The sequence below is a fragment of the Gossypium raimondii genome, chromosome 13 (genome assembly GCF_025698545.1).
Source record: "Gossypium raimondii isolate GPD5lz chromosome 13, ASM2569854v1, whole genome shotgun sequence".
NCBI classification, from domain to species: domain Eukaryota; kingdom Viridiplantae; phylum Streptophyta; class Magnoliopsida; order Malvales; family Malvaceae; genus Gossypium; species Gossypium raimondii.
This window is the reverse complement of record NC_068577.1, coordinates 9,283,731-9,296,263: the sequence shown is the minus strand read 5'-3', so window position 1 is coordinate 9,296,263 and position 12,533 is coordinate 9,283,731. Positions and strand designations below refer to the sequence as shown.

The 12,533-nt window shown below is 30.7% G+C and overlaps 1 protein-coding gene across 1 annotated transcript; it reads left to right on the top strand.

The window, feature by feature from the left end:
• Positions 1–1,073: 1,073 nt before the first annotated feature.
• LOC105783044 (alpha-xylosidase 1) lies at positions 1,074–5,373 on the top strand. Its single transcript, XM_012608222.2, has 3 exons — positions 1,074–1,359; positions 1,475–2,157; positions 3,357–5,373. The coding sequence occupies exons 1-3, from the start codon at positions 1,112–1,114 to the stop codon at positions 5,234–5,236; spliced, it is 2,811 nt and encodes a 936-aa protein (XP_012463676.1). The 5' UTR covers positions 1,074–1,111; the 3' UTR covers positions 5,237–5,373.
• The last annotated feature ends 7,160 nt before the right edge of the window (positions 5,374–12,533 follow it).

The window sequence follows — 12,533 nt, the reverse complement described above, 5'->3', positions numbered from 1 at the left end:
ACTTGTCAAAATTCAACTTATTAAACTAGTCCAATCTTCGATTATATTCATTTTTATTCTTTAAATTAAAATATATATGATGACTTGGGTTAATTTTTATTTTTATAATTGTTTTATATTTATATTATATTAATTTCCATCTTTCTCAAATTAATAATATAGTTTGAAAATTTAACAACAATTTTATCCAAATTTTTAAAAAAAGACTTCTATTTTATAAAAATATGAGTTTCAACTAAACAACTAGCTCCCTAATTAAGATATGCCACGTTTTTCTTTTAGTTGTAACTCATTTTTTATAAAATAAGTGTTTTTTTTTTTAAATCTTGAATAAAATTGTAACTAAAATTTTAAAACTATATGTTAATTGGAGAAATATTAAAATTAATATAATATAAAAATAAAACAGTTATAAAATATAAAATTAACTAAGTCATTGTAAATTTTTATTTATAGAATAGGTAAAATTAATAGAAATATAAAAATAAAAATAAAAATAAAAACAAAAACAAAAACATTTATAATAAGTTAAAAACTAACCTAAATCATTATATTTAAACTTAAAACATGAATTACAATTAAAATGGAAAAAATAAAGAACATGTGGCGCCATTTTGTTTAGGAGGCGGAGGATTTCTATTCATATTTCCTAGGTAGTCTCCAGTGAAAACAGGAGAACTTACAAGTGGATATGCATTACTCTTTGTTTTATTCAGTTTAGCAGTAGAAGGGAGAAAATTATAAGCTGCTGTCGAAGCATCCCCGAGAATGATGGTTTAAGGTCTACTATTCAACGTCGCCTAAGTATCCTTAACAAAAGAATTATTATTTATTATCCATAAAAAATATCAAACTTACTACCAAAATCAAAAGCCTATGTTAGCAGTGGGACCACTCTTTTTAGATCGAATAAGCAAGAACCTCTGTACTCAAGCTCACAGTCACACCCCATGATATTGTTCATCACGTGTCTAAGACCACCCCACTCATGCTGTCAATGTCATGCATCCAATCACTTCCTTCTCTCATCATCATCTTCAGTCTTAAGTAGTCCTTTTTAATCCCCTTATCATTTGCTTTATTTCTTACTCTCTCCTCTCCCCTCTAAGCAATGTCCTTCACCATTTCATTACTTTCTTTGACTTTGAGCTCCTTCCGTCTTCTTCTCGTTTTAATATCATGTTTCTCCGGAGGATATTCATCATCTTCCTCATCCGCTGCTCCCACTAGGATTGGCAAAGGCTACCGTTTGATCTCCATTGAAGACACCTCTGACGGTGGCTTCTTGGGTCACCTTCAGGTTAACCAAAAGAACAACTTTTATGGTCCTGATATTCCTCTCTTGCAACTCTATGTCAAGTGAGTTAATCATCCACCATAAAGTCACGCAACTGTTAATGTTTTGGATGTACATTTGCTCTTAATGTAGCTCACCGTAATACCTACTGTTTTTTTCTTCTTTTTTATTTTGCAGACATGAGAGTGAAAATCGTTTGAGGGTGCACATAACAGACGCAGAGAAGCAGAGATGGGAAGTTCCATACAATCTTTTGCCAAGAGACCAACCACCTAAACCGAAACAAGCTATTGGGAGATCGAGAAAGAAGCCTATAAGTGTGTTAGAGATTGCAGGGTCTGAGCTGATATTCCTCCACACAGTTGACCCTTTTAGCTTTGCGGTAACAAGGAGATCCAATGGGCAGACCCTTTTTAATTCCAGCTCAGGTGGAGGAGACTCATTCGGAGAAATGGTGTTCAAAGACCAGTACTTGGAGATTTCCACTCAGTTGCCTGAAGACGCTTCACTGTATGGACTTGGAGAGAACACACAACCTCATGGAATCAAGCTGTATCCAAATGACCCTTATACATTGTACACAACCGATGTGTCAGCCATTAATCTCAACACTGATTTGTATGGGTCCCACCCTGTTTATATGGAGTTGAGGAATGTGGGTGATAAGCCATATGCGCATGCTGTTCTCTTGTTGAACAGCAATGGCATGGATGTGTTTTACAGAGGAAATTCACTGACTTATAAGCTTATTGGTGGTGTTTTCGACTTTTACTTCTTTGTAGGACCCACTCCCCTCGACGTTGTTGATCAATACACCTCATTTATCGGCAGGCCTGCTCCCATGCCTTACTGGTCTCTAGGTACTATGCCCTTTCATTCTGATAACACTATATTCTTCATTCTTCTGTTTGAAGTTAAAAGGTTAGATTAATAAACCATATTCTGCCTTTTTTTGGGTAATATATAATAGGCCATTTATGGGGGTATGATTATGATTAATATATAGGAAACCTTGGTGTGATGAATAAGATTTTAGGCAAATTTGTGCCTTGGAAGATTTAGCCAGCTAATGTGATCTCTTATTCATCTCGGTTCATGATTATATCTGCCATTTGTCTAATGTATTAAGGTGGAAATAAAGTGTTCTCATTTTAATATAGGTTGGTGGATTGGTCGGACCCATATATGTATTCACTTTATTGTCTCATTTCAAGTCCCCATCTATCTATGTGTTGCTGTGCTAATTCTCCGGAAGCAACCTTTTCAATGATAAATTGACGTTTGGCAATTTAGGTCTTTATAGGAGAATGAGATAACATCAACGATCATGTTGATTATTGTCCTAGTGATTTCCCTTTTACTGTTAGATGAGCATGAGCACAGGGTAGGAGTATTTGAAGACTCTCTAAATACGTAAAAGAAGTTTTTAAAAAGGTTAACATATATCTGATCCGACACCCAAGTTTTAGTAATATATTCTTTTGACCTGTTAGTGCTAACCCATTAAGTAAAAGGCAACTTGTGGAATTCCCATAAGAGCACTATCGTCTTACCTACTTGAGATAGAAATGGGATGACCACTCTCACATCATTACCACAATGCTGTGATAATTAGTTAGTAAGCCTGCCCTACCTTGATCGGGCACTTATTACGTTTGGTCCAAAGCTCTATCTAGAATCCTTACCCTGTGGCTGAGGGTATCTAAAGTAAACTATTTTTGCTTCCCTTGATGTTATGGCACCTTTTGTGTTGGTAGATTTATGCATGATAAAAGTTAAAAACTAGTACCTCTGCGCCTTTCCCCACTGCAGAAGCACCAAGTATAATAGTTTTCTAACGACTAATTGAGAAATAAGCAGTAAGACTTTAATGTGACCTTGAGGCTAGAGTTTTTACAATTGTTGGGCTAATTTAAAAAGAAGAGAGAACATAATACAGTTGCTTTTCTTGCCTTCATTGAAGTTTGCACTATTTGATTTAAATAATCTGGCTAACTCAAGTATTTTCTTCTCCTGCTGTACTGAATGCTATTTCTGTTCTTTAAAATTTGACGTACAGGGTTTCACCAATGTCGATGGGGCTATCATAACCTCTCTGTAGTTGAAGATGTTGTTGAGAACTACAAGAAGGCCAAGATCCCACTGGATGTAATCTGGAATGATGATGATCATATGGACGGCCATAAGGATTTCACTCTCAACCCCATCAATTACCCTCGTCCAAAGCTTCTTGCATTCCTTGAAAAAATACATAGCATAGGCATGAAATATATCGTCCTTATTGATCCTGGGATTGGTGTTAATTCCAGTTATGGTGTATACCAAAGAGCAATTGCCAATGATGTATTTATCAAGTATGAGGGGGAGCCCTACTTAGCCCAAGTGTGGCCTGGGGCTGTTAATTTCCCAGACTTCCTCAACCCTAAAACTGTGGCATGGTGGGGTGATGAAATTCAACGTTTTCATGAACTTGTCCCTGTTGATGGCCTCTGGATTGACATGAATGAAGCTTCAAATTTCTGTAGCGGGAAGTGCACAATTCCAGAAGGCAAGCAGTGTCCAAGTGGGACAGGACCTGGTTGGGAATGTTGCTTGGACTGCAAGAACATAACTAAGACAAGATGGGATGATCCACCATATAATATAAATGCTTCAGGGTTACAGGTACCAATAGGGTTCAAAACTATTGCGACTAGTGCAGTTCACTACAATGGTGTTTTAGAGTATGATGCTCATAGTCTTTACGGCTTCTCTCAAGCTATAGCAACTCACAAGGCACTCCAAGGACTCGAGGGAAAACGACCATTTATACTGTCTCGCTCTACTTATGTTGGTTCAGGAAAGTATGCTGCTCATTGGACCGGTGATAATAAGGGTACTTGGGAAGACTTGAAGTATTCAATAAGTACAGTGCTGAACTTTGGTATATTTGGGGTTCCAATGGTTGGTGCAGATATATGTGGCTTCTATCCTGCTCCAACAGAAGAATTGTGTAACCGTTGGATCGAAGTCGGTGCTTTCTACCCTTTCTCTAGGGATCATGCAAATTACTACTCTCCTAGACAGGAGCTGTATCAATGGGAGAGTGTAACCAAATCTGCTCAAAATGCTCTAGGTATGCGGTATAAGCTTCTTCCTTACCTCTACACTCTGACCTATTTTGCTCATATAAGTGGAGCACCAATAGCTAGGCCACTTTTCTTCTCATTTCCTGCTTTCAAAGAATGTCATGGGCTGAGCACCCAGTTCTTACTAGGAAGTAGTCTCATGGTGTCTCCAGTCCTTGAGCAGGGGGAAACAAAGGTTAAAGCACTTTTCCCCCCAGGCTCTTGGTACAATGTATTTGATATGACTCAAACCGTTGTGTCAAAGGGACAGTACTTTACCCTCGATGCGCCCTTGCACGTGGTTAATGTGCATTTATATCAGAATACCATACTACCAATGCAACAGGGTGGAATGATCTCCAAGGAAGCCAGAATGACACCCTTCACTCTCATAGTGAGTTTCCCTGCTGGTGCAAGCAAAGGAGAAGCCAAAGGAAGCCTCTATCTCGACAATGACGAACTTCCAGAAATGAAACTTGGAAACGGGTATTCAACTTATGTGGAGTTATATGCAACCCTGGACCAGGGAATTGTGAAGGTTTGGTCTGAAGTTGAGGAGGGCAAGTTTGCTTTAGACAAGGGTTGGATAATTGAGAAGGTAACTGTGTTGGGGGTTGGTGGAAGAGAAACGATATCTGCTCTTGAAATTAATGGAAGTTCCGTAGCCCCTGATGCTTGCAACGTAGAATTGAGCTCAATGAAACAAAAGCACCTGCGAGATCTTGAAGATGGACAAGAAAATAGCAAATCCTTGATGGTAAATATTACAGGTTTGAAATTACCTGTTGGAGAGAACTTTTCCATGTCCTGGAAAATGGGGATACAAGGCTGATAATTTTCTCCCGACTTTTGGTCTCGTTTTAAGCTTTTCATTGTTGAGGGTTAAAACTTCATTACATGCTTGTTCATTGATGCTTGTAGTTTAAAATGCCGATTGCAAATTTGAGGTCTCCTATATTTAGCTTTCAACCCAGGTGGACTTTGGCCAAATTCCTTTTCACGTTGTTGCTTCAATTATCAACTTAAAATGCAATACGCCAAATACAATCATCTCTTTCCATCGGAATTATAGCAAAGAATATAGAATCTAGAACTGTCTTTTCTTTTACATACTGGGATGGTTGTTTTCACACTTGGGTGAATTATTAAAAATTTAATATTTTATACACTTTATACCTTTAAAATTTAGTTTCCTAATTTTATTTTCAAGAATTTATATAGTGTTTTTACTTTTCAAACTTAAAAATTTAGTTCTAATTATTACTATTATTAAAATTCTTCTATTAGATTCACTAAAATTGGGTGACATTTTGAAAATTAAAAAATTGATAAAATAATGTTGAAAATACTTATTAGTGTTATAAAATAAAGAGGGATGAGGAGAATAAAGAAGAAAGTAATAGAGAATATAATTTATCGATTAAAAGGGACGATTATAATCCTTCATCGAGTCTTTATTTATATGCATAAAAAGTAAGTAGAATTTAAAGTACATTAAAACTTTATCTTGATCATGATGAACATCCACTTAATAAGATATTCATAACACTCCCCCTTGGATGTCTATTGGTAGATAATGTCTCTCGTTAAAACTTTATTAGGAAAAACCTTGTGGAATAAAAACCTAATGAAGGAAAAAGACTACACAATCTATAATACGCATAATATGCTGCTTCATTAAAAACCTTACCAGGAAAGCCCAATGGGACAAAACCTCGATTAAGGGAAAAAGAGTGCAACGCGTATTTACTCCCCTCATGAAAACATCACATATTTTCTCATGTTCTACGTATTCAATCTTGAATACTAGTTTTTCAAATAACTATTTGAATGTATTTGCTAAACATTTATATTACCATTCTTTTAAAAGTCATGAGTGAGGGAAATTTGGAGAAATATATTCTGATCTCTTCAAGAGATTCAACAATAATCATAACAAACTTTAATCATGATTCTTTTATAAAAATAGAATTAGGTATTTTGGATCATTTTATAACCCTCCTTCAACTACTATTCATTAAGTCAAATTTACCACATATGTTCAAATTATTTCAATTCATATAAATTAACAATTTCTCGAGAATATCAATATGCTTCTAGCATCCTAAATCTTTCAAGGATTTTGATATAAACTTTACTATATAGTGATTCATAAAATGTTATAACAATAACCATTAGACGTAAGTTAAATCTTTTATGAATGGTCAACTGAATAATATATCTAAAGGTTATTGCATCCACCATACAAGAATATTATATCTTTTCATAATCAATGCCAGGACTTAGTGAAAAACTTCATATTTTTTATTCTGCTTTTGCAAAACTACTTCAATTGCACCCTCACTGGCTTTATATCTTTAGATATTTTGACTACTGGTCCAAAAACTCCACGAATTTAATTGTACTTGAGTTGCGTCTTTCTATTTTGATCAATTTATTTCATATCTATATTTCTCAATAGATTTATTCAAGATCCTTCTTTTATTTCATTATTTCAATAATAATATTATATGCAAAATCATTATTGACCACTTTTATTATTCGATTCCACATTTTCTCGAATTGACATAACTTATTGCGATCTCTTATTTTCATTATTTTAAAATTCAGTTTCAGGTACCTGGATCTCTTCTGAAGTTTTACTTATAGTTATATCTTGGGTCTCTTCTGGAGCACCCGCCTTCACTATATAACCATCTAGAAGAATTTTTATATTTAGAACTGATCAATCTATTATTTATTCCAACTGATTGTCCTACTGGGACTTTGATTCAAATTAAAATATTAGATGGTATATAACATTTGGTTATTCTCATTAAGTTTGTAAATACATCTAACAGTTAACTTATAATGAGTTATCCATATTAAACTTCTAGTTTAAATTATTCTCCCCCTAGCTCATTACAAGTTATTATTTCTCTCCCCCTAATGTTGGGAAAACTATCGAATCAAAATTGCAATCACAAATCATGTCATAATTGAATCTCGAATACATTCAAAACATCTAATAATATAAAGAAACTTGTAATATATATTCACAACTTTTTTTGAGGATTCACTCATCTTTGTGCGTTGTGGTGGAGCAATTGTAACATATACGCACATACAAAAACTCAAAGATGAGAAATATTTAGCTCTTGATCAAAAACCAATTGTAATGGAGAGTATTTATAACTTATTGGTTTGATGCATACAATACGTAAATCAACACAATCTCATATTGAAATAGAAAGTTTAGTTCTCATAAGTAATGGTTTAGACATTAATCAGATGTGTTTAATCAATAATTTCTCTAAACCATTATGCGTAAACTTTACAAAAGTTTTTCAAACTAAATCAATAATTTCTCTAAACCATTGAGATATAAACTCATTAATATTAGCAAGATGAATTGTCTTAATTGCATGATCCAAAATTAATTATTTAAATAATCAATCTTGCATACGACATGTTGCAAATTGATAACATATGTGATTATTTTGTAGAAGCATCTACCAAAATCATATAATATCAAAACCATCCACATGGTGGATGAATGGGCCCATATTCGTTTTAGAAATGTAAGACATTAAATCTCAACTTTAACTAGTGAGTTTCTAATAATCAATTGTCATTAAGAACAAGCAACATATGAGAATTCTTTTAAATTAAAGAATCTTCGGTTCTTTAATGAATGTCCATATGAATTCTTAATTAATTTACGCATTATATATGATTCAGGATGGTCTAACTAGTCACGTCAAGTAGTAAATGCATTTGTATCAAGAAACTTCTAGTTTACTTTAACATGTGTTTCAATTATACTAAATTGTAGCAAATTAATAGTTTTACTATCATTCCTTTTACTTTGTATCCACATATAAGTGCTATTGTGACATTTACTACTGGAAATGTCTAAATAAATATGAATATTATAATGTCACTAAGTCAACAAAATAAATATAGTTTCCAAACAATTATATGCAATATTCACTTCAGGAATATGCCAAAATCTTTAAATATCTAAAAAATTACAACTTCAGTGCATCCAACCATAACGAGTTTTAGATAGAATTATCATATTTTATTACTCATAAATAGATCTTTCACAGTCAAATGTTTTGCTTCCAACCCTTAATGGGGATGATGAGAAAAGAAGATCACAAAGATTATAAAATAAATATAAATTAATAATCAAATCCTCTCTTTTCATCCTTTCAAAATAGATATTTATAGCAATAGTGATTCATATGAAATATAATATTTTCCTCATTCACAATCTCAATATAAGATCCATTATAAATATCATTTAAAACCAATAGATTAATCATCACAAGATATTAATATGTTAGTTTTTCTAGAGCTTTGACTATTTTGTACTATCAAATATTGGAATAATATTTGTTTGTTTTAGTACCAAATAAGATAAATACTTTCTATCTATAATGATAGAATTTATTACTACTTTCTCATATAATTCCTTAAAGAATATTAACAGAACACAATATTTAGGCATATGCTACATATGTGTCCAATAATCTTTAATATCACATTGATAATATAAGTTATCTTTACCCTTTGAAGAGTTATCTTGAGAACTCTCATTGTTCTCTTATTTATTACCATGTTCCCACTTTTAGTGGTTCATGATTATATCTTTTATTTTCTTTATGTTTGCATTCACTTCAGGGAATGCAATAAATCTAGTAGGATAGACTTCTAAAAGCCTCCATTGATTCTTTATTTCATAATCACCATCGCAAAACATATGTGGATTTCAAATCAAAATCTATCTATTCATGTTGTCATGACTAATCTCCAATCACATCCTCAATTACAACAACAATCATGATCTCTATATTTTCATTTTTCATAATTGTTATGTACTGCTACATTCACTTCAGGGAATGAAGCAAAACTAGTAGGAAGAATTTTATAGTTTTTCATTAGTAACTAATTATTTTGCGTAGCCACTAGAAGGTATGAGATCGTTCGAAAATATTGTTAAAGTCATTTTCACAATATTGCTACTGCAGGAGCACAATAGATATTTCAATCATATAGTGTAATGTATTCCTTTAGGGAATATATATAATACAAATGCATGAGTATCTCATGTTATTTATATATATGGTTTTAATGTAAAACACATGAAGGTTTTATTCAACATATCTTCTTGATCTGAAAAACAACATTATATTTTATAAAATTTTGCATCACAATGAGCTAAAATATAAGCTCCTAAAGAGCTTTTTACAATTTGATGCAATATTAGCTCTTCAGAGTATATAATCATTTTATTGTATAACATTAATGAATGATCAATTTATTTTAAATAAAATTTTATTTATTCATATAAAAATAAAATGAATAGGTATAAATAAAAATATATTAAACGTAACAAATAATAAATTCATGTCACTAATAAATCATTGTGGTTAGATAATATATATTTTATATATCATACCACAACAAAATACAAAATATTATAATGTCAAATTAAAATAACTTTACAGCTATAAAAGTTTAAACATAAACATTTTCTAACCTCCACCTCTTATGACATAATTTCATCTCAAAATTTACAATGATATGAAATTATCATAGACAGTGAATATCTCAAAGTTCATAACAAGTATTTTTACTCACATTCCATAATAATCATATATCTTAATCAAAATCAAAATTAAACCAATCAAATCTATTAAAAATAAAAAATATTTATCTCCACATAAAAATCCCAATAACTAAATGTGTGAAGAGTTTTATAAATTCATATAGATACGAATAGTGAATTATATAAATTGAACTTTTAATAGAAATTAAATCAAATTTCAAAAGAATTAGATTGACTTACGTTACCATAGATGAGAAGTAGTGATTATAAACATCCTTTGTAATGAAGAAAAGAGATCACCCCAAGCAAATATCAAAAGCAAACTTTAAGAGTGAATCTTACTTCTCAATTTCATATAGATAACGATATCAAATCTTTCACCATCCTTAAGAACAAAAAGTAAAATAAGTTAATCAAAACAATGATAACATATAATGAAAGAAGAATGAAAAATAATAATCAGATATGAAACATTAAATAAAAGAAGCTTCTTGTAAAAACTTTGCATCTTGCCGTTAAAGATATTGAAAATCATGAAGGATAAGTTTGATCGTCGATAAAAGGAACTATCACTTTGAGCAAGATCGTACTAATAACGTGTTAAAAAATAAAGAGAGATGGAGTGAATAAAGAACAAAGAAAATATGAAAGCAATAGGGAATGTACTTTATTGATCAAAAGGGATGATTACAATACTTCATCAAAGTCTCTATTTATAGGCATAAGAAGTATAAAAGAATTAGAGATCTAATTCTAATCACTATTAGAATTTAAAGTACATTAAAATTTATCTTGATCATGATGGACATCCACTTAATAAAATATTCATAACAATTAAGTTTTTTTTCTTTATTAAAACACTCATTTGAATTCGTGATAAAATAATTTTTTTTCATTGGAGTAGTGTTATTAAAAAAATTGACAGTTAACAATATTAACTACTTCAAAAACTAGATGAACCAAGGTATATTAAAAATAACAGCATAGTATATGAGCCAAAATTAAAATTTGACCATATAATGTAAAAGAAAAAAGCAAGAAAACCTTAAAAGAAATAGGAAGTTGCATCTCCGTCTTTAAAACTCTTAGTGTATTTAAATTATATATAACCACTTAATATTTTAATAAAAGTTAAATATTAACTATTTAGATTAATTAATAATATTATAAAAATATAAAAACTAAATTGTTTTAGAAATCAAAATATAAAAATTAATGTCAAATTTAAACGTAATAAAGGCACTAAAAGTTAATCACTTTTCTACAATGAAAAGGAGAGAGGGAGCAGCTATGGTGAATCACATGTCAATTCCTTTTATCTATATAAAATGAAGGCCTAGGAGCTTTCCCCGTGACACACGTCCAGTCATATTTTTTGTCACTACAATCATAATGATAAAATTTTAGTTTTAATCCCTTGTCATATTCATATTTGAGATTTATTTTTTATATATTAGTGATTTATTTTTTATATATTAGTTTTACATAATTTGATTCTTTATTTTTACAATGACATTAGTTAGTTTAAATAGCTAACATTAAGCTATTTTGGTTAATTTTTATGTTGATTTTTCTTGCAAAAATGCTGTTCTATCAAAAATTTTCTTTGGCATCATGAGTTGGAATAAGTGTTATTAAAAAAATTCAAGCTGGTTATCGAAAATATTAAGGGTACTAATTATTTGAATTAACTAATGACATGACTCTTTTTTTAGTTATTATAAGATAATAGTAAAATTGTAGTTTCGATCTCTCTAGTGTGCTCACGTTTGAGAGTTAGCCTTTATATTTTAATTTGACATAATTTGGTCATCTACTTTTATAAAGATATTAGTTAGTCTAAATACTTAACATCCTTAACTATATCAATTAAAGTGATGACGTGAATTTCTCTTTAAAACTCATTTCTAATACAATATATTTTTCTGCATGAAGTTGTAATGGATACTTTTAAGAAAAAAATTCAACTTCAATATTTTGCCTAGAACAATTAAGGTTATTAACTATTTAACTAACTAATGACATTATGCAGAAGAACCAAATTATACCAAAATAAAGAATAGATACTAAATTCTAAGTTTAAACATAGTAGAAAAACCATAACCATAATTTAATCTAAAACAATTTATGGTTAACATAATTATTCCTCATTTGATTTAATAAAACATTTGATTTTTATAAAATAATTGTTTTAATTTAATTTAATTGATAATATTATATATTAAATTGAATTGGAGATAACAAATTAATATTCACTAAAAGTAATAAAATTTATATATGTATGTCTTACACACGATAAAAAAGTACGTTTGAATGAAATTTATTAATATTTCGTTATATTAATTATTTTGGTTCACATCATTATTATTTATAAAATTTCAAAAAAATATAAAATTCATTATAGGCTTTTATCATATCTACTCTTTTTGATACAATACTTAGAACTATTCATAGCCTTCCTCCCCAACCTTTAAATAGGAGAATAATGCACTTCAACGCACTCAAACTCGTGTTCTCATACACTGTCAACACC